The 18,782-nt window shown below is 67.5% G+C and overlaps 1 protein-coding gene across 11 annotated transcripts; it reads left to right on the top strand.

The window, feature by feature from the left end:
- The first annotated feature begins 439 nt into the window (after positions 1-439).
- Positions 440-15,299, top strand: FGFR3 (fibroblast growth factor receptor 3). 11 transcript variants are annotated; one of them, XM_024992997.2, is made up of 18 exons: positions 440-591; positions 953-1,163; positions 6,305-6,571; positions 6,658-6,711; positions 8,214-8,386; positions 8,469-8,592; positions 8,672-8,862; positions 10,333-10,477; positions 10,942-11,132; positions 11,433-11,581; positions 11,943-12,064; positions 12,147-12,257; positions 12,476-12,666; positions 12,750-12,872; positions 12,952-13,022; positions 13,180-13,317; positions 13,410-13,515; positions 13,599-15,299. In XM_024992997.2, exons 2-18 carry the CDS (start codon positions 1,055-1,057, stop codon positions 13,743-13,745), a joined length of 2,412 nt encoding a protein of 803 aa, XP_024848765.1. In that variant the 5' UTR covers positions 440-591; positions 953-1,054; the 3' UTR covers positions 13,746-15,299.
- The last annotated feature ends 3,483 nt before the right edge of the window (positions 15,300-18,782 follow it).

Below are 18,782 nucleotides of genomic sequence, written 5' to 3'. Positions count from 1 at the left end.
GCTCCCTGACAAGTCTCACCCGCAGAGACCACCCCTCTCTACGCTCCCTCTCCACCCAGCCTTCCCCGGGCCTGAGCCCCTGGTCGGCGGCCCGGTGGCCACCGGGACAGCGCACTGTGCAGAGAAACCCGCGCTCGGCCTCTCTGTGCGGGGGGGCCCGACGGTGCGACGGGGGGCCTCGCGGAGGAGCCGGCTCCCACGCCCTCCGAGACCGCCGGGCGCCCCCGCCCCGCCCCGCCCCCTCTAATCCCCTCCGCTGGCAGGGGCCAGGCCGGCCGCGGCCCCGCCCCCGGACCGCCCCAGGGGAGGGGCGTTTCCCCGCGCCCCACGAGTCGGGGCGGGCGTGGCCGGGGCGGGGCGGGGCGGGAGCGGGCCGGCCCCCACTGGCTGCTGCGCGCCCGGCCGCCCGGGCTCAGTGCGCGGTGGCGGCGGCGGCGGCGCGGGCAGCTGACGCCGCGCGGTCCAGCTCGGCCGGGCGCACCAAGCACTGCCGAGCGGACGGCCGGAGGGACGAGGCGCAGGCGCTGGGCCGGCGCGCGGCGGGCGCGATCGGGAGCCGCGCTCAGCGAGTCGGGCGCCCGGGGCCGCCAGGTCGGTGCGTGGGGACCCGGCGGGCGCGAGGGGTCCGGAGCGCGCGGCGGGCTCGGATCCCAAGCGGTGTCTGCGGTGGGGCCCGGCCGGGGCGCGGGCTTCCCGCTCTGGAAAGTTTGCCGCCGCCGCCGTCGCCGCCCTGGGAGGGCTCTGCAGCAGCCAGGGAGGGAAGGGGGAGGAGGGACCGCGGTGGGGAGGCGGCGGCCGGCGCCAAGCGGCCCGGGAGCCCTGGGCGGCGACGGCGGGCGGGCGGGGCGGCCGGGGATCGGAGGGGCCGGGGCGCGGGAGCCCGGCCACCGCCGCCTCCGCCCCTGCGCGCCCCGGCCCGCCCGCGTAACGAGTTGCCTGCTTCCTCCCGCAGACTCCGCAGCGGCGCCCTCCTCCCGCCGGTGCTAGAGCCGGGCCATGGGGGGCAGCATGCTGGCGCGCGCCGCCTGAGGACGCCGCACCCCCCGCCCCCGCGATGGGCGCCCCGGCTCGCGCCCTCGCGTTTTGCGTGGCAGTGGCGGTCATGACCGGCGCCGCCCTCGGGTCCCCGGGCGTGGAGCCCCGCGTCGCGCGGAGAGCGGCAGGTACGCGGGGACCCGGCGGGCTGCAGCGGCGGGGCCGCGGAACGGGCGCCGAGGTGGGTGTGGGGCGTTGGATGTCTGAGTGGGCCCCAGGGCACGCTCTGCGCTGGCATCGCGGGGCCGGCGTCCGGGTTTCTGCCGCCCGCCCTCCCCGGGGATCGGGGCCAGAGCTGGCGCGGCAGTTTGTGGGGCGCCTGGAGCCGCAGGGCTGCCACCCAAGTACGAGGCTGTGGCGGCGAGCTGGGCACCGCGGTGGCATCCGCGCTCCCCGCCCCCCGCCGCTCCCCAGCCGGCCCCCGGGCGCGGTCGGGAGGGCTTGGGGGCTGCGTCTCCACGATTCCCATTGTTCTGCGGGGTCCGCACTGACAGAAAGTTCCTGCTGTTGTTGGTGCCGCTTCCCCAGCCCCCTTCGGGCCCCAGTTCATGGCCAGCTGCAGCCAAAGCAGACTCTGGACTTTGAAGGGAGGGTATGAAAGTGCGTCAGCCCGCGGCTGGGCCCCAGCCCCTCAGTGGCCTGCACGACCAGGTGACACCTTCTAGTGCCTCCGTTCCCCCCATCCCAGCTCTCACGCCCCGTGAGTTAAGATGACTGCCCCCCTGGGGCGCCAGGCCGGGCTGGGAAGTGGTTAGCGCGCATGCCCGAGCGGCGTGGGGCTGTGGTCCCCCTCTGGCGACCAAGGTTCGGCGGGACGTCGACGGTCGGCAGCGGAGGGTCTGAAGCGCGTCTTGGCGCCGGGCCCCGCCCCGCACACGCGCCGGGCCCCCCGAGGTGCAAGCGCGCACAGCCCCCCGGCCGAGCGCTCCGGGTGCCCACGTCCGGCACGCGCTCTGCCAGGCTCCCGGTGGCGGCCGGGCAGAGAGGGGAGGCCCGGGGGGCGGCCGTAGGGAGCCCGCCCCCCTGGAGACCGACGACTTTGGGGCGCTGGAGGGGGTCGGCGCGTGCCAGGGCTGAGCGCACCCCGGTCCGCGGCCGGGCGGCCGCGCGGAGGGAGGCCTTCGCCCGGTGAGCTCACGCCCCACCCGGGCGGGACCCGAACAGCCGCTCCTTTGTACCTCGGCGCGGCCACAGACGCGCATTGATGGCGGCCCGGCCTCGCGGGGAGGTGTGAGCCGGGCGGCTGCGGGCGCGCGGTGCCAGGGAGGCGGCGGCCGAGGGCTGGACGCAGGCAGATGGCTGCCCGCCCCTCCCCGAGCCCCCCGCGCCCCTTCCTGCGGCGGCGGCGGCGGCGGCCTCCCGGAACAATGTCATTTTTTTATGAATGAAAGTGGGCCCGGCGCTTGAATGTGCGTGTCATTCAGCGGCGTGACAGAGGCCGTCGGGAGGTCAGCGCGCGCTTTTAGCGCCTGCTAGGGCGGCCCCCGCTTCCAGGGGCGCCGAATAGGCGGCCGCGGGGGGTGGGGGGGCCGAATTAGCATTCGTATTCAGATAAAGATATTACTCCCTACGGCTGGGGAATGTCAACTAGCCCCGGGGGAGGGGCGGAGGGCGGGGCCCGGGCCTCCTGGACCCCCTGCGGCGCAGAGTTGGGGGCTGGGGTTGCGGGGGCGGGGGGGGGGGACGGGCAGCGGGCCCCCCCAACCCCCGCCCCACCTTAAGGGACTGCCGGCGTCCCCACCAGATGCGGGCCTGGGGTGGAAAGACCGAGGACCGGGCCCTTGCCTCTGCAGGAAAGTTGGCGAAACAGGTAGCCAGTTGAAAGATCAATAAACTTAATCCGGTTCCTGAAGGAGCTGCAGAGGCCTCGTGAAATTTACAAAGGTCCCAGCCTGGCTCTCTCCCAGGACCATAAGTTATGGCGCGAAGCCGGCAGAGGTCAAGGACAGTGGAGGAGGTTCCGCAGCAGGACTGCCCCGGCCATCCCGGGAGCCTTCCTTTCCACGTGGAGCCACGTTCTCAGTGAGGGCATGGGCAGGGGCCCCTACCCTTCAGGGAGGGGTCCCTGGGGGCTCAGGGCACGTCTCAGGAAGGCCCTGGTGGCAGCCTCCCCTGCCTGCTCCTCGGCAGGGCTGGACTTTGAGCCCCACGGGCCTCTGGGTGGTTCATTAACCTGGGCTGAGCCCGAGGCTGGACTTCTGGCCTCTGAGCCTCTGTGTGGAGCTGCAGAGCGTCCCCGCCCTACCCCTCAGGCCCTCAAGTCCCCTGTGGGGCCCTGTCTGGGGCCCAGCACACCCCATTTTACAGTTGGGCCCAGAGAGGAGCTGGGGTCTTGTTGAGGAGGTGGGGACACAGTGCCAGGCAGTGGTTTGGGGGAGGGGCGGCCTGGATTCAGAAGTGAATGATGGCTTGTGGTGGGGAGCCTCTCTCAGGGGCGGGTCCTTAACCCCAGGCCCTGCTTGGGCCCCAGGTCGGGTGCTTGCCCGAAGCCTCAGTTTCCTTGCCCGTCCAGGAGTCCTGGTGGCCAGTTGTAGGAGGATTAGGCTGGATAATCCTGTAAACCCTCATTAGCCTCCGAATTAGTCAGGCCTCCGAATCCCACCCCTTTCTTTTTCTAACTTTGTTACCAAACCTTTCAGATTCTTTCCAGGTGGGGCCGGGGGAGAGAGGGGAAGGCCCTGACTTCAGGGTCCCTGTTGGGGTGCCCTCTGGGCTGTTGAAAGCATGTACCTGGTGGCGGAGAGCTTTGCGTCCAGGACCTGAGGGCTCTTCTCTTCCAGCAACTCCAGGGGGCTCCTTTGAGTCAGGTCTGAATTCAATCCTTGTTCTCCTGGTCTCCCCCGACCCGGGCACACTCCCATGCGTTGAGGGGGCCTCAGCTGTAGTGAATGAGTGAACTGTAGGATGTGAGTTTGAGCAAACTCCAGGAGATGGTGAAGGACAGAGGAGCCTGGCGTGCTGCAGTCTTTGGGGTCACAAAGAGCTGGACAGGACTGAGCGACAGAACAGCTGTAGTGACTCCAAACCAGGAGCAAGTTCCCCCAGCAGAGGCTGCAGCCTTCCCCACAGATGGGCTCCAGCTCTGGCCGGGTGGACAGCAATCCTGGGGCATAGCCCCAGGGCAGAATGGGTCTCAAGTCCTCTACTTGGGTGGCCTCCCTGTTCTGACAGTGGGGGAAACTGAGTCACCGGTGGTGAGTGGCAGTGTCACGGGGATTCTGGGCCTGGGAGACAGGGCCAGAGGAGGGCCTGGCGTGGCTTCTCCAGGGCGTGGTACCCCTTGGCGCCCCTCAATGAGCTTAGGCTTTGGGGGTGCAGGCGGGAGCAGGTGCTGTGGGCCCTCGGGGACAGACGCTGGCACGTGGCACCCGGCACCCACCGGGCACAGATGACGTTTGTTGTCCGCCAGGTGTGGCCCCTGTGGCTGTGCGGGTATGGGAAGGCCCTCTTGTATGGATCAAGGAAGGCTTTTCCCGAAGTCCTTGGGGACAGGGGGCTGAGTAGTCTCCGGCACGTGCCCCCTCCCCCCCACCCCAAGGCAGACTGCCCGCTGTGTCCTGTCCGTCACTCTGTATCTCCCTACCTGACCACCCTCTTGGCCCTTCCTGGTCTCCCCAGGTCCCCTGTGGCGCAGGGTGGGCCTGGTGGGCTGGACCTGCGGGAAGGAGTGATGCCCCCATCATCCCCGCCCGGGTCTGCGGCCATGCGGTGGGGCAGGATGGCGGGCAGGTCAGAGGTTGGCCCTCGGCTGGGTCCAGGCCCCGCCTTCCCCCGCCCCCCCACCAGCGATGACTGCAGGCGAGTCCGGCCTGGGGTCCGTTCTGAATCCTCCCAGCCCCTGCTGGACCGGGTTGAAGCGGATACTTGTGCGGGTGGCTTGATCTGCCGTCGCCTCCCAGACCAACCCAGAACCAACCGCTGTTGCCCTTGGGCCGGGGCCTGAGGCCGAGGCGGCCACAGCTAGCCTGTTCTTGGCCTTCTGGGGGGCCTCAGCCGGCTCCCAGCCCTGGGTGGTCCCCACACGACACCATGGCTGGGACTGGGGGCTGCCTGTCAGGCCGGGAGCCCTGCCTGGGGGCCCAGGGGATGCAGACGCCACAGACAGTTGAAGGACCCCCCTGGTGGGCCCTGAGCCGGTGGGCCTCCGAGGTGGGCAGGCTGAGCAGGGCCTGTCCGAGGAGTTGGCGTGGCCAGAGTGGGCAGCTGGGCCTCGAATCTAGGCCACGCGTCAGCAGAATGACAAGTAAGGGTGCGGCGAACCCAGCTGGGTCTGCGCGGCAGGACCACCCAGCCCTGTCCCGGGCCTGAAGCCCAGGCTGCCCAGGCATTGTCCGCCCTGGCAGCGAGACCCGGGCAGGCGGTCAGCCCCTGGGTCTTGGGCCTTGTTGGCCCCTTGGGATCTGGGTGGGCGCTGGGCAGGGGGAGGGCCCGGGGGCCTAGCGGACATCCGCAAGGACCCTCCAGCCCAGCCTCTTGGCACCTGCGGGGGAGGTGGGCTGGGGCTGCCCGCCTGGCCTGGGGGCCCTATGCTGGCCCCTCCGCCAGCCGAGCCTGGAGCCCTCCTCCTCCCACCTGCGTCCGTGTCTGTAACGTGGGGTTCTCAGTCCCCTCATCCCACCAGCCAGACCCGGTTCCACACCCGCATGCATTTCTGATCCCTTTCCTGGTGCTCACTGCCGAGGCTAGTTGAGGTCCAAGACGCTCCCTTCTGCGTCGGCGTGTAGACCGGCCAGGCCCCTGAGGACCTCCACCCCAGGCCGGCCTTTCCCGTCTCAGCACCCAGACGTTCTGGGAAGTTTGGGGTGCTCCTTTGTATGCTGGGCAGTATCTGTTCTCAGGTCCCGGGGTGAGGGGCACCCCCTCCTGGGATGAGTTGCCTTGTCCCTTCCCTGTGTCATCCCCAGCTGACGTCTCCACGAAGTCAGCCACACATGCGCGCCCACCTCCCGCATGCTGAGCCTGTGAGGTCAGCGTGGATCTTAAACATTTCCAAGTGGTTGGAAAAAAAGCAGGAGGAATACTTCACGACACTCCAGAGTGTCCCGTGTCCACACAGCGTTTGACTGGCGCGGGCCCCCACCCGTCTCCTTGCGGGTCGCCAACATAGGAGGGTCGGCCCTGGCACCGCTGATGGTCATCCCTGTCCCGGCACGCCCTACGGGACGGCTGGCAGGACTGCTTCCCCGGTCCCCGCCTCCAGGCCCCAAACGGCCCGGTGCGTCCGGTGCTGTGTGGGGACACCTGCCTCACACCCGCATCTTGCCCACAGAGGTCCCGGGCCCCGAGCCCAGCCCGCAGGAGCGGGCCTTTGGCAGCGGGGACACCGTGGAGCTGAGCTGCCGCTTGCCGGCGGGGGTGCCCACAGAGCCCACCGTCTGGGTGAAGGACGGCGTGGGCCTGGCGCCCTCGGACCGCGTCCTGGTGGGGCCGCAGCGGCTACAGGTGCTCAACGCCTCCCACGAGGACGCCGGAGCCTACAGCTGCCGCCAGCGCCTCTCCCAGCGGCTGCTGTGCCTCTTCAGCGTGCGCGTGACAGGTAGTGGCGAGGGCGCTCCGGTGGGGAGGTGCGGGGAGGCCCGGCCGTAGGCCAGTCCTCGCATTGCCCTCTCACCTGCGTTACAGATGCTCCGTCCTCAGGGGATGACGAGGGTGGGGACGACGAGGCCGAGGACACAGGTGAGACCGGGCTCCAGGTGCACGGGGCTGCGCAAGTGGGGGTCTGCCTGCCCACTGGGGCCCCGCCCTGCCCGCCCCACAAGACCGAGGCCCGGGGACCGCCTCCGTGTGGGGTGACGGGTGCCCACCCCAGGCTCTGGGGGCAGGTGAGGCGTGGGGGGCACACTGTGCTACAGGGCTGGGGGCCGGGGCTCCAGGAGCACCCAGGGGGCTGGTATGGCCAGGGCTGGGGGGCCAGGCTTGGGGTCACTCCCGCGTGGCGTGAACCAGGGCAGGGGGAGGCAGACGGGTTCAGACAAATGGGAGGCACCTGGGATAGCCTAGGCAAAAGGGGGAGGACATGGGTGTTGAGTGGCTGTAAGTGTCTGGTGTCCATGCGGCCGTGGGTGTCAGTGTGGCCGTCAGGGTGTCCATGGATGTCAGGGTGTCTCTGGGTGTCTGGGCGCCAGCATGGCTGTGAGTGTCAGGGTGCCAGCGTGGCTGTGAGTGCCAGCGTGGCCGTGGGTGTCAGGGTGTCTGGGTGGCTGTGGGTGTTAGGGTGTCTGTGGGTGTCTGGGTGCCAGCGTGGCCGTGGGCATCAGGGTGTCTGGGTGCCAGTGGGCCATGGATGCCAGCGGGCCGTGGGTGTCGGGCGCAGGTGCGTGTACTGGGAAGGGGCTGCCGCAGTGGTTCTTGGTGGCAGCTTGCGGGTGCCAGCACCCAGGTACCTGGGCCTGGAACAGCAAGTGGCAGGGGGCTTTGCCCAGCGTGGAGGGGCCGGTCTGGGGAGGCGGGCTGTTTTTGGAGGAGCTGAGTTTGCGATGCCATGAGATGTGGGGTGGAGGTGAGGGGACCCAGTGGGTGCCCTGTCCGTCTTCTCCCTCCACCCTGGTGGGTCCCGCCCACTCTGGGGGTGGTCTTCCCCTGTGGCTGCAGCACAGGGAGCCAGGCAGCTGGTGGGGCTGCTGGCCTCACCAGCCCAGCCCCCAAAGGAGAAAAACCAGCTGGGCTGTGAGGGTGGGGCTGGACAGTCCCAGAAGGCAGGGTGGGGAGCAGGGCCTCCCAATGTCCTGTCACCCACGGGGCAGAGCGTGGCCTGCGGTCTCGCAGATGCCCACGGGCTCCCAGCCAGCCTCAAGGCTCCGGGTTCTCTGGGTGGCTGGGTGGTGCCCATCCATTGAGCCGGGCGTCCTCACCTGGTGTGCCCTGGTCCCTGTGCCAGTTGGTGGGCCCACCCCGATGGGCCCACCTAGGTGGGTGGTGATCCTGAGACACCTCTGCGTCCTGGGTCACAGTGCGGTGCCCTGGACCCCCCAACTGGAGCTGGCGTTTGAGGGAAGTGAGGGGACCTGGCTTTGGGCGTGCCAGGAGGTGGCATTCAGGCTACTGGAAGCTCGTCCAGCCCTGGGCGGGGATCTTCAAAAGGCTGACATCCCCTCCGCAGGCGGGAAACAGGCTGGAGAGGGACAGGCAAGCCTCTACCCACCCCACCCCGTCACAGCCTTCCCTCCCTCCCCGGACAGCTGGGGCCCCTTACTGGACGCGGCCTGAGCGGATGGACAAGAAGCTGCTAGCGGTGCCGGCCGCCAACACGGTTCGCTTCCGCTGCCCAGCTGCTGGCAACCCCACGCCATCCATCACCTGGCTGAAGAACGGCAAGGAGTTCCGGGGCGAGCACCGCATCGGGGGAATCAAGGTGGGCCCGCGGAGGGGGCCGGTGCGGGGCGGGGGGTGGGGGGCACGGCGCCCGCCGTCCGCTCACCGGAGTCCACCTGCAGCTGCGGCAGCAGCAGTGGAGCCTGGTCATGGAGAGCGTGGTGCCCTCGGACCGCGGCAACTACACGTGCGTCGTGGAGAACAAGTTCGGCAGAATCCAGCAGACCTACACCCTGGACGTGCTGGGTGAGGCCCCGGACACGGGGGCGGGGGCGGGGGCGGCGCGCAGGCCGGCAGCCTCTGAAGCCCTCCCCGCGCCCCGCAGAGCGCTCTCCGCACCGGCCCATCCTACAGGCCGGGCTGCCCGCTAACCAGACAGCCGTGCTGGGCAGCGATGTGGAGTTCCACTGCAAGGTCTACAGCGACGCCCAGCCCCACATCCAGTGGCTCAAGCACGTGGAGGTGAACGGCAGCAAGGTGGGGCCCGACGGCACGCCCTACGTCACCGTGCTCAAGGTGGGCACCGCCGCTGGCCGGCTGGGCGGGGAGGGTGTGCCAGGCCGGAGGCCTGTCGGGCTGGGCCTGGGGGCGATGCAGCGGGGTCGGCCTGGGGGGCAGGGTCTGTCCGCATTGGCCTGCAGACCCAGAGCGGAGCTCTCCACCGCCTGCCCAGGCGCCTCCCTGGGCCCTCAGGGCAGGGCTGTGTCCGCTCGGTTCCCACGGCCCTGGGGGTGGGGGCCACCCGAGTTGGGGCGATTGCGACATTTGCCGCCCAAAGAGAAACATCTGTTAAGACACACGATGGGGCTGAGGGGCGGGATCAGGAGTACAGACTGGGGGCGGGGCGGTGCCCGGAGCTCTCAGGCCTGGCAGCGTTGTGGCTGGGACCCCAGGGGTGGGCGGCCTGAGCGCCCCGAGGAGGGCCTCTCTGAGGGTCAGCGGGCGGCGGGGGTGCATGACGGGCAGTTGTGTCCAGTGTGAGCACAGTGCCCGCCGTGAGGTGTCTCCATGCCTCCTCCAGGCAGCCCTCCTGGCTGGCGCCGCCTGGTCTGCCCACCCGTTCCTCGGGGCCGGGCGAGGGCCAGCTCCTCGGCAGTCACGCCCGTGTGTCCGGCGGGGCCCCCGCGCCTGAGCCGGGTCTCTTGTCCCCGCAGTCGTGGATCAGTGAGAGTGCGGAGGCCGACGCCCGCCTCCGCCTGGCCAATGTGTCCGAGCGTGATGGGGGCGAGTACCTCTGTCGAGCCTCCAATTTCATAGGCGTGGCTGAGAAGGCCTTTTGGCTGCGTGTTCACGGGCCCCCAGCAGGTAACAGCTCTGTCCCACGCCTGCCTGGCACGCCGAGCTCCAGCTCCGATGCCCTGGCCCTGTGCCCACCCGCACGCCCCACCATCCCGCCCCACGACCCTGGCTCACACTGTGCTCCCAGCGTGGCCGCCTCTGCACCTTGACCCCCCCGGCCTCCATTGTGACTGCCTGCTCTGATCCCCCACGGCCTGCGCTGACCCACCTGCACCCCGTTTGTGCCCCTGATGCTCTTGCCCCAGGGCCGGGCCTGAGCACCCGTCTGCAGCTGCTCTAACACTTGCGCCCTTTCTTTCTGTCTGTCCGTCTCTCTGTCCCCTCCTCTGTCTCTGGCCCCGGCTCTCATGGCTGCTCACTTCTGCCCGGCCCTGTTGCCGCACCCCCCCCAACCCCCCTGCCCCCCCGCCTGCCCTCTTCCCCCGGTGCACGTGCGCCCTGCCTGCTATGCTGACAGCCAACACGTCTGGCTCACCTGGGACAGAGGACTCGCCGGTGGAGGGACTGGCTTCGGGCTCGGTGTGGACGCGCGGGGCAGAGGCCGCTCGGCCGCGGTGGCCGCAGTCGCGGTGGTGGTGGCGGCGTTTTCCTTGCAGCCTGGCCGGATCGGTGCCGAGTGGACTCTGGCTGCGGTGCCCGTGGGCTGCTCTTGGCACTCTCCTATCGCGCTGTGTTCTCTCTTTGTAGACGGCGGGCGCTAACACCACCGACAAGGAGCTAGAGGTTCTATCCTTGCGCAATGTCACCTTTGAGGACGCGGGGGAGTACACATGTCTGGCGGGCAATTCTATCGGGTTTTCCCATCACTCTGCGTGGCTGGTGGTGCTGCCAGGTACCAGCTTCTGCTGCTCTCGCTCTGTCCTCTTGGGGCTTGGGACGCGCCAGTGCCGCCGGAGAGGCCAGGGGACTGCAGAGCCCTCCGGCCGGGTTCTGCACCCGGCCTGCGGGCAAAGTCCACTCGGCCCTGTCTTAGCCCAGATGGGCCTCCCCCCATAGCGCCCCAGCCCAGCGGGGTCCCCGGCAGCTGATGCGGTGGTACTGGCATCTCCCGGGTGGTGGGTGAGGGTGCTGCTGGCTCTGCTGGGCTCTCTTCTCTCCTGGGTCTGTCTGCTCCTCGTGGCCTGCGCACTTCTGGCTGCTGAAGACTCAATGAGGCCTTGGCACTCCCCCCAACCCCACCAGGGGTGGGGTCTGTACCCTGTCCTGGGCCCCCCACCTTGCCCGCAGCTCCGGCTTGGGGCAGCGCGCGGGCTCCCGCGATGCTGGGCCAGGCTGCCGACGCCTGTGTCTTTGCAGCTGAGGAGGAGCTGGTGGAAGCCGGTGAGGCTGGCGGTGTGTTCGCGGGTGTCCTCAGCTACGGGCTGGGCTTCCTCCTCTTCATCCTGGCCGTGGCCGCCGTTACGCTCTACCGCCTGAGGAGCCCCCCCAAGAAGGGCCTGGGCTCGCCCGCGGTGCACAAGGTCTCCCGCTTCCCGCTCAAGCGACAGGTAACAGAAAGTAGATACCAGGTTCCGAGCCCACCTGTGCCCTTGCCCGGCCCGCTGCCCTGGCCCCCGAGTGCGTCCGGTCTGTAGAGTCTGAGGATATAGGGGTGTGAGCCAAGCCCTCCCTGGTCTTCACAGTCACCCCGCAGAGCCAGGTTACTCCGGGGCAAAACGTGTTAAAAACCTCCACTCAGCACCACAGGGGCAGAAGTCAGGCCCTGCTCGGGCATGTGGTCCGTGGGAGCCGCACTCCGGGCCCTGGCTGCCCGGCCCCGCGGCACCAACCTGCCCCTGCCGACCCAGCAGGTGTCCTTGGAGTCCAGCTCATCCATGAGCTCCAACACACCGCTGGTACGCATTGCCCGGCTGTCCTCGGGCGAGGGCCCCACCCTGGCCAACGTCTCTGAGCTCGAGCTGCCCGCCGACCCCAAGTGGGAGCTGTCCCGGGCCCGGTCAGTAGTGTGCGCAGGCCTGGGGCCCTGCCCCGGTCGGGAGTGTGGGGGCACAGAGGATGGGGGTCCCATGGTGGGGAGGGGTTCCCACTCGGGCCTGACTGAATTCAGATGGGAGTCAGTTAGGCCTCTGATGAACATGGGGCTGGACGCCCCCTCTGAGAGGGGTGAGGGGGACCCCACTCTTGGAAAAGTGCCCTCACAGTCAAGAGGTCAGGGGGTAGTGTCCTTTATCACCATTAGCAGGGCTGCTGGGGCGAGTGTGGAGGGCTTTCTGGAGGCGGCGGCCTGACCTCGCGCTGCCTGGAAGAGGGCCTCAAGCAGGCAGGTGTGCTCATGGCCCCTCTGCTTCTGCTACCAGGCTGACCCTGGGCAAGCCTCTTGGGGAGGGCTGCTTCGGCCAGGTGGTCATGGCAGAGGCCATTGGCATCGACAAGGACCGAGCTGCCAAGCCTGTCACGGTGGCCGTGAAGATGCTGAAAGGTGATGGTTGGGTGGGATGTGGCGAGGGGGCCCATGCCAGGCTGGACGGCCCTGCCTGACTCCGCTGCCCATCCCCGCACAGATGACGCCACGGATAAGGACTTATCGGACCTGGTGTCCGAGATGGAGATGATGAAGATGATCGGAAAACACAAGAACATTATCAACCTGCTAGGCGCCTGCACGCAGGGCGGTGAGAGCGGGGCTCTGCAGGCGGGGCGGTGGGCGGGGCCTGCACGTGGGCGGGGCCGCACGCGGGGAGGTGGGTGGGGCTTCATGCGGAGCGGTGGGAGTAGCCTGCACTCAGGGCGGTGAGGGCCGTGAGCGGGGGCCGCACGCAGGCGCTGGGGGCGGGGGCGGAGCGGTGGGAGGCCAGCAGGGCGCCCCTCTGAGCCCCTCCCGCGCCCCCAGGGCCCCTGTACGTGCTGGTGGAGTACGCGGCCAAGGGCAACCTGCGGGAATACCTGCGGGCACGGCGGCCCCCGGGCACTGACTACTCCTTCGACACCTGCCGGCTGCCCGAGGAGCAGCTCACCTTCAAAGACCTGGTGTCCTGCGCCTACCAGGTGGCGCGGGGCATGGAGTACCTGGCCTCGCAGAAGGTGAGCGGGGCCGGGGGCTGGGACAGGGCGCGGTGGTTGGAGAGGCTGTGGGACTGGCTCAAACCCGCGCCCTCCACCCCCAGTGCATCCACAGGGACCTGGCGGCCCGCAACGTGCTGGTGACTGAGGACAACGTGATGAAAATCGCCGACTTCGGCCTGGCTCGTGACGTGCACAACCTCGACTACTACAAAAAGACCACAAACGTGAGCTCAGCCCGAGGAGGTGGGGGCCCTCGAGCCAGGAGGGTGCCTGGCAGCCAACACGCCCCCTTCCTCCCCCCAGGGCCGCCTGCCCGTGAAGTGGATGGCACCCGAGGCCTTGTTTGACCGCGTCTACACCCACCAAAGTGACGTGTATGTGGCCCCAGACTTCGCAGGGGCGTGGGTGGGGGGTGGAGCACAGGCCGCTGGGGGCAGGCACTGGGAAGCTCTTGGGGGCAGCCCCCTGGCCCGAGCCCTGCGCTCGGGTCTGTTCCAGGGCTGACGCGGCCGTGCCCCCCACCACCCACAGCTGGTCCTTCGGGGTCCTGCTCTGGGAGATCTTCACGCTGGGGGGCTCGCCGTACCCCGGCATCCCCGTGGAGGAGCTCTTCAAGCTGCTGAAGGAAGGCCACCGCATGGACAAGCCGGCCAACTGCACGCATGACCTGTGAGTGCGCGCCCGCCGCGGGGGAGGGGGAGGCCAGCCCCGAGGGCGGGGCACTGGGAACGCAGCGCAGGGCCGACCTGCGTTTCCTTCAGGTACATGATCATGCGCGAGTGCTGGCACGCCGCGCCCTCGCAGAGGCCCACCTTCAAGCAGCTGGTGGAGGACCTGGACCGTGTGCTCACCGTGACGTCCACCGACGTGAGTGTGGGTCCGCCCCGCCCCGCGAGGGCTCCCGTGCGGAGCCTGTGCCGCGCTGACCGCAGCCCGCCTGCCGCCCGCAGGAGTACCTGGACCTGTCGGTGCCCTTCGAGCAGTACTCGCCGGGCGGCCAGGACACCCCCAGCTCCGGCTCCTCGGGGGACGACTCCGTGTTCGCTCACGACCTGCTGCCCCCGGCCCCATCCGGCAGCGGAGGCTCGCGGACGTGAAGGGCCGCGGCCAGCCGGCCGAGCCCCCATCAATGTGAGAACAGACCCCAGCCCACCATGCTGCCGCTGGCGTGCCATGATCACCGGGTCCCGCCGGCCCGGGCCCAAGACCTGGAACGGGTGGACGGATGGACAGACAGCGTCACGTGTGTGTGTGCGTGTGTGTGTGTGGGCGTGCGTGCACGCACGCATGTGTGCTCTGGGGTCCCTGGGGTGCTCGCCCTGCTGTGCGGTGACCTCTTGGCCACCTGGACGGGCAGCACCAGGGACCAAACGTAGAATGTAAGGGGCTCCTCCCATGGGGCCCCTCTCCGGGCTCCCTGCCCCGCCCCCGGCCCCCCACAGGGAGCACCGGGGTGGGGGGTGCTGGCCAGGCTCTTGTGTCCAGAGCGGGCCGAGGCCCCTCCAAGCGCCCAAGCTGAGCCTACAGGGAAGCCCCCGTGTGGCGCACCTCCCCCACAAGTGGCACCTTCCTCCTGGGGTGTTAGCAGCCCCCACCTCCAGGCCTCCCCACTCCCCACCCTGCCCCCACAGAGACTGAAATTACGGGTACCTGAAGGCAGGAGCCTTTAACTTCTATCTGAAAGGTTTATTCCAGAAATGAGTGTACATTTATATAAATAGATGCTGTGTATATGATATACACATACATATATATATAAATATCTATATGGGAGAAGGCAGGCCGGTACAACTGAGGCTCGGGACCCTGAGGGTGCAGGGGCAGGGGGCGGGGCCCCTTAGCCTGGGGAGGCCCAGGGGACTGCTGTTGAGACAAACGCAGAAACCACGGGGTAAGGAGGGGTTTTTCTGTCCTTGGCCCCGAATATTTGTAAAGTTATTTATCGACCCCCAGAGCCATGTCCTGTCGCTCCCCAGGGCCCTAGTGTTTAGCCAGCCGCATGGCAGAGGTTTAACTTATTAACAGTGAAAAGGTTTATGCTTCGTTTAGGGGATTGCTGAGGGTGCCTCCAAGCCTGCACCCCAAGGCCGGAGCCAACCCCCAGGCACCCTAAAGGGTCATTAATAGTTTGAGATGATTCCATGAGGATATTTTATTTCCTTTGGCCTTCTTTTGCAGGAGAAGTAGATTTCTATAGGATTTTTCTCTAGGAGATTTATTTTTTTAGACTTCAAAGCAAGCTGGTATTTTCATACAATTTCTTCTAATTGCCATGTGTTCCAGGCAGGGAGGCAATTTCAGGGGGGGCCACCCCTGCATGCAGGTTCAGATGTTATTAGATGTTACAAGTTTATATATATCTATATATATAATTTATTGAGTTTTTACAAGATGTATTTGCTGTAGATTTAACACTTCTTACGCAATGCTTCTAGACTTTTATAGCTCAGACTGCTACCTTTCAAAGCTTGGGAGAGAAAGCCACAGATTCAGTTTTGTTACTTTTTGTACTGTTAACGGCCCTGAGTTTGGGCGGCTGTTCTCTGCTTGTCAGCAGGCTCAGAGCAGTCTCTGTTCTCAGGGACCCCTGCCTTGTGGGGGCCAAACCGGCAGACGTGCTTTCCAAAAAATAAACAGACACCTGGTTCAGATCTGTGCTCTCTTGTCTCTCTCGTCTTTCTTGTCGTGCGGTCGCAGGCAGCTCCCAGGTCCTCCCTGCCCTCCTGGGACAGGTCCCATCATCTGTCCCCTGAGGAGGGTGGGTTCCCTAGTTGCACCAGGGGCGGGGGCCTCCAGACTGGACTGGCTGCCTGGGTCTCACTCTCCGGGGCCTTCCGGCCCAGATCTTTGGCACAGGGGCCCGCCACAGGAGGTCACTGGTGGTTTTCACTGCCTTGGTCTGGGGTATCCAGGGGCAGGGGATGCAGATGATGTGTTTGTGGGAAGGGGCAGTGAGGAGAGGCTGGGCCTGGCCATCCTGTCTGTCCCCAGCTCATGGAGTTCAGGGACTCGGGGGGGTCACGTCCAGGTACCTGTTGCTGGTTCCAAGGCCCCCGCCCCCACCCCATCCCCTTTGTCTGCTGACCCAGTCAGCTGGCGAAAGGGAGGCTTCGAGGTGGCTGCCCCCACCACCCCCAGCCCCGGCCATAGAACCCCATGTAAACAAAGCCCAGGGCTCCAACAATCTGCAGTCCTGGTCACACTCCTGCTCCTGGCTAGCTTCCCTCCCCATCCCAGGCCTGGCACCCACTTGGGCCCCACCATCGCCCCCTGCACAACTTCCAGCAGGCACTGTATGCCAGTACTCTGGCTGGTCAGTCAGGGAGCTGAGGCCCAGTAACAGGATCTGGGCCTGCCTACTGCAGAGTTCAGAGACTGAGGGAGGCACGACAGCAGAGCACCCATGCAGCAGTGGTGGGGATGAGTCTGGGAAAGCTTCTTGGAGGAGGCAACGGTGGTGCCCAGGGGGAGGCTAGGGTGGGTTCAGGGACAGGTGGCTGTGCGGACTCCCTGGGACTGAGCACTGGCCAGGGCTGGCTGTCGCTCCCCAATGCACCCCTGGTGTGCGACCTGGTGCCCCTCTGTCCCTCATGTCCCAGCATCTTGAGGAACAAGCCAGCCACTGGGCACTGTGAATTTTTATTCTGGCTTCAAAGAAACTTGCTCCCTTTATCGCTGTGTTCAGCTCAACTTTCAAGTGAGGGGTTTCTGGGCCCTCTTTCTGGAGATCAGGAGAGGCTGCTAGGTAGGGGCTTGCCTCTGGATAACGGCGCCGCCCAAAGCCTGACCACTCGGGAAAGTGCCTCCGGCCCCTCCCAAGCCTCTCCAGCCTGCCAGAGACCCCGTGTTTGTGTCCAGTGCTCGGGGGACACGCGGCGATAGCGACGGAGAGGGCAAGGAGCCCAGGGAAGGCCAGAGCACGGAAGGCGCGGGCGAGGCGCGCCCTCTAGCGCCGGCCGGGCAGCGTCCCCGCCGCGCCCCGGGCTCCTCTCCGGCCTGGCCCGGGGCTGGGGGCTCGGTGCGCTGTCTGAACAGCCAGGGGTCCGGGGGCCGGCGCGGGGGCGGCCTCCTGGGACACAGGACAGAGACCCAGAGCTGGCCTCTAACCGGAGAAACGGGCCCCGGCGGGTAGGCTGGGGCGCTAGGCAGCGGGGCCGGACAGTGGCCAGCCCACTCCTCCGCGCGCCCGCACCTGCACGCCCCTCAAGCCCCAACCCGCCCCGCCCCCGCCCCCGCCCATCAGCCTGGCCCCGCCCCCACCGCGACCTCGCCCCCGCGCACCTGGCCCCGCCCCTCACCAGCCTGGCCCCACCTCCACCCGCGGCCCCGCCTCCATCGCTGCTCCGCTCCTCGCCCATCTGGCCCCGCCCCCACCCGCGCGGCAAGCAGATGGGGGTCCCGCCCAGGCCCGGGGCGGGCCGCAGTGTCTAAGGTGCAAGGCAAAAACACCCTGCCCGCCCTCGGAAGCTCTAGAGCCCCCAGTCTCCAATCCTGGACTCTTGGCCTGGCCTCGCCCTCTGCCTTCCCCTCAGGGCCCCTGGGATGCATCACCGGGCTGGTGTGTCTGCACCTCCGTCTTGGCCCCCTCGCTTTCGGAATCCTGTTCCCATCCTGTGGAGGCCGCCTGCCCACCTTGCCAGGCTGGACACCGACCTCGCAGTGTCCTCTTCCCCAGGCAGGTGCATGAACGCCCTTGGCCGCAGCTACTTCTCTGCTGCCGTCTTGGGGAGGCTGCGGCATCACACATGTAAAAACATGTGCCCTCACCGGGAACGAAGGTCCCCAGCCACTGAGAACAGGCTGTAAATCAGGACCCCATCTGGCTGTCCCTCCCCAGGCCTCATCTGAACAGCCCTGCCCTCCTCTGCTGCATGTGGCTTGTGGAGGGGCACGGCCATGGACATGCTGGTGGCTCCTGTGGGTCAGACTTCCCTGGCTGGGCATGAGGCAGTGCCTGGGGCACACGGCTGGCGGCCCTCACACCCAGCTGCCCACCGGCCACTCCAGCTCCCTGTCCCCATGACGGCCATCCCGGGAGGCTGCACCCAGCACAGGTGGCTCCCAGCATTTCTCCCAGCCAGTCCATGGGCTGGAATTCTCCCTAAAGAGCTTCCTGGGATGGGCTCCACTTCCTCCTGAGAAGGCCAGGTGCCCCCAGTTCCTTCCCGTCCATCACCTGTTCTCACTGTCACTCTGTTGGCAGGGACGGAGTTTCCTCAGCGTCACCTGGATGTGTGGATTTTTTTTACAGTCGATTAAGTCTTCACGGTTATGGATACTCATTTTGACCTCAGTTTGGCCAGAAGCATCCCTTCAGGTTTGCTGCAGAGTTCCCTGACTGCAGCCCCGACTCCGTAAGCCACCCCTGCCCCACCCTCGGTCAGCTGTGCCTCCTGGTGCCCCTTCATGCGGCCTTCTCAACTACGCACGTGAGAAGCCTCTTGTCCCAGGGCACCAGCTTGTGCCTGCAGCTCATTCAACCCTTGTCCCTGGCCACCTCCCAGCAGAGTGGACACATTCAGTGCACAGCATAGGGGGTCTGGTGCCTGCTGGGGTGAGATGAACCTCGGACGGGAGCCACTGCAGCCCAGCAGCCCCTTGTCTACGCCTGCATCTGCAGGGACCATCATCCTCCCACCGAGCCGCACGTGAGCGCAGAACCCACGGGGCGGAAACAAGTGTCCAAGGCCCAGCTCAGGGGCACAGGGTGTTTGGGGTCAGCAAAGGCGGAAGGAACCCCCCGTGGGGCTGTGGCCAGTGCAGGGGGGAGGCCGCCTGCGGCAGGCCAGACTTCCCCTGCTGGGAGGGAGGGCGACAGGACAGGGCCTGTCCTGCTCCTTGAACCATCTGCCCGGCGGCCCTCCTGGCTGGGCGTCAGTTGTCTGCCCAGGCAGGGCACACCCCTGGAGCCGAGATGTGGGCCTGGGGGTGGCAGGCCTGGCTGGTTCTCTTGGCTCTGCCCAGGTGTTGGGGGGCCTGCAGGGCCTCAGGACCCCTGAGACAGGGGAGGCCCTGGCAGGTGCTTCCCCCGACCCCAGGGGCCCTCAGTCTCTCAGGATTTCCCCCTCCTGGAGATCCCTTGGCCAGGGTCCCAGCCCTGCCCACTGGGGACCATCCCCCAGGCCCACTGAGGG

This window comes from Bos taurus, chromosome 6, assembly GCF_002263795.3.
Source record: "Bos taurus isolate L1 Dominette 01449 registration number 42190680 breed Hereford chromosome 6, ARS-UCD2.0, whole genome shotgun sequence".
Lineage (NCBI taxonomy): Eukaryota > Metazoa > Chordata > Mammalia > Artiodactyla > Bovidae > Bos > Bos taurus.
Note: the sequence above shows the minus strand (reverse complement) of the source record. Positions and strands in the feature narration are given on the sequence as shown.

Bases quoted from the DNA above. Each gene is read 5' to 3' on its own strand.
- FGFR3 (XM_024992990.2), top strand. From the start codon at position 6,166: ATGGTCATCCCTGTCCCGGCACGCCCTACGGGACGGCTGGCAGGACTG. The intron at 8,593-8,671 runs GTGAGGCCCCGG...CGCGCCCCGCAG, and splicing joins CTACACCCTGGACGTGCTGG to AGCGCTCTCCGCACCGGCCC. The intron at 12,873-12,951 runs GTGAGCTCAGCC...TCCTCCCCCCAG, and splicing joins ACTACAAAAAGACCACAAAC to GGCCGCCTGCCCGTGAAGTG.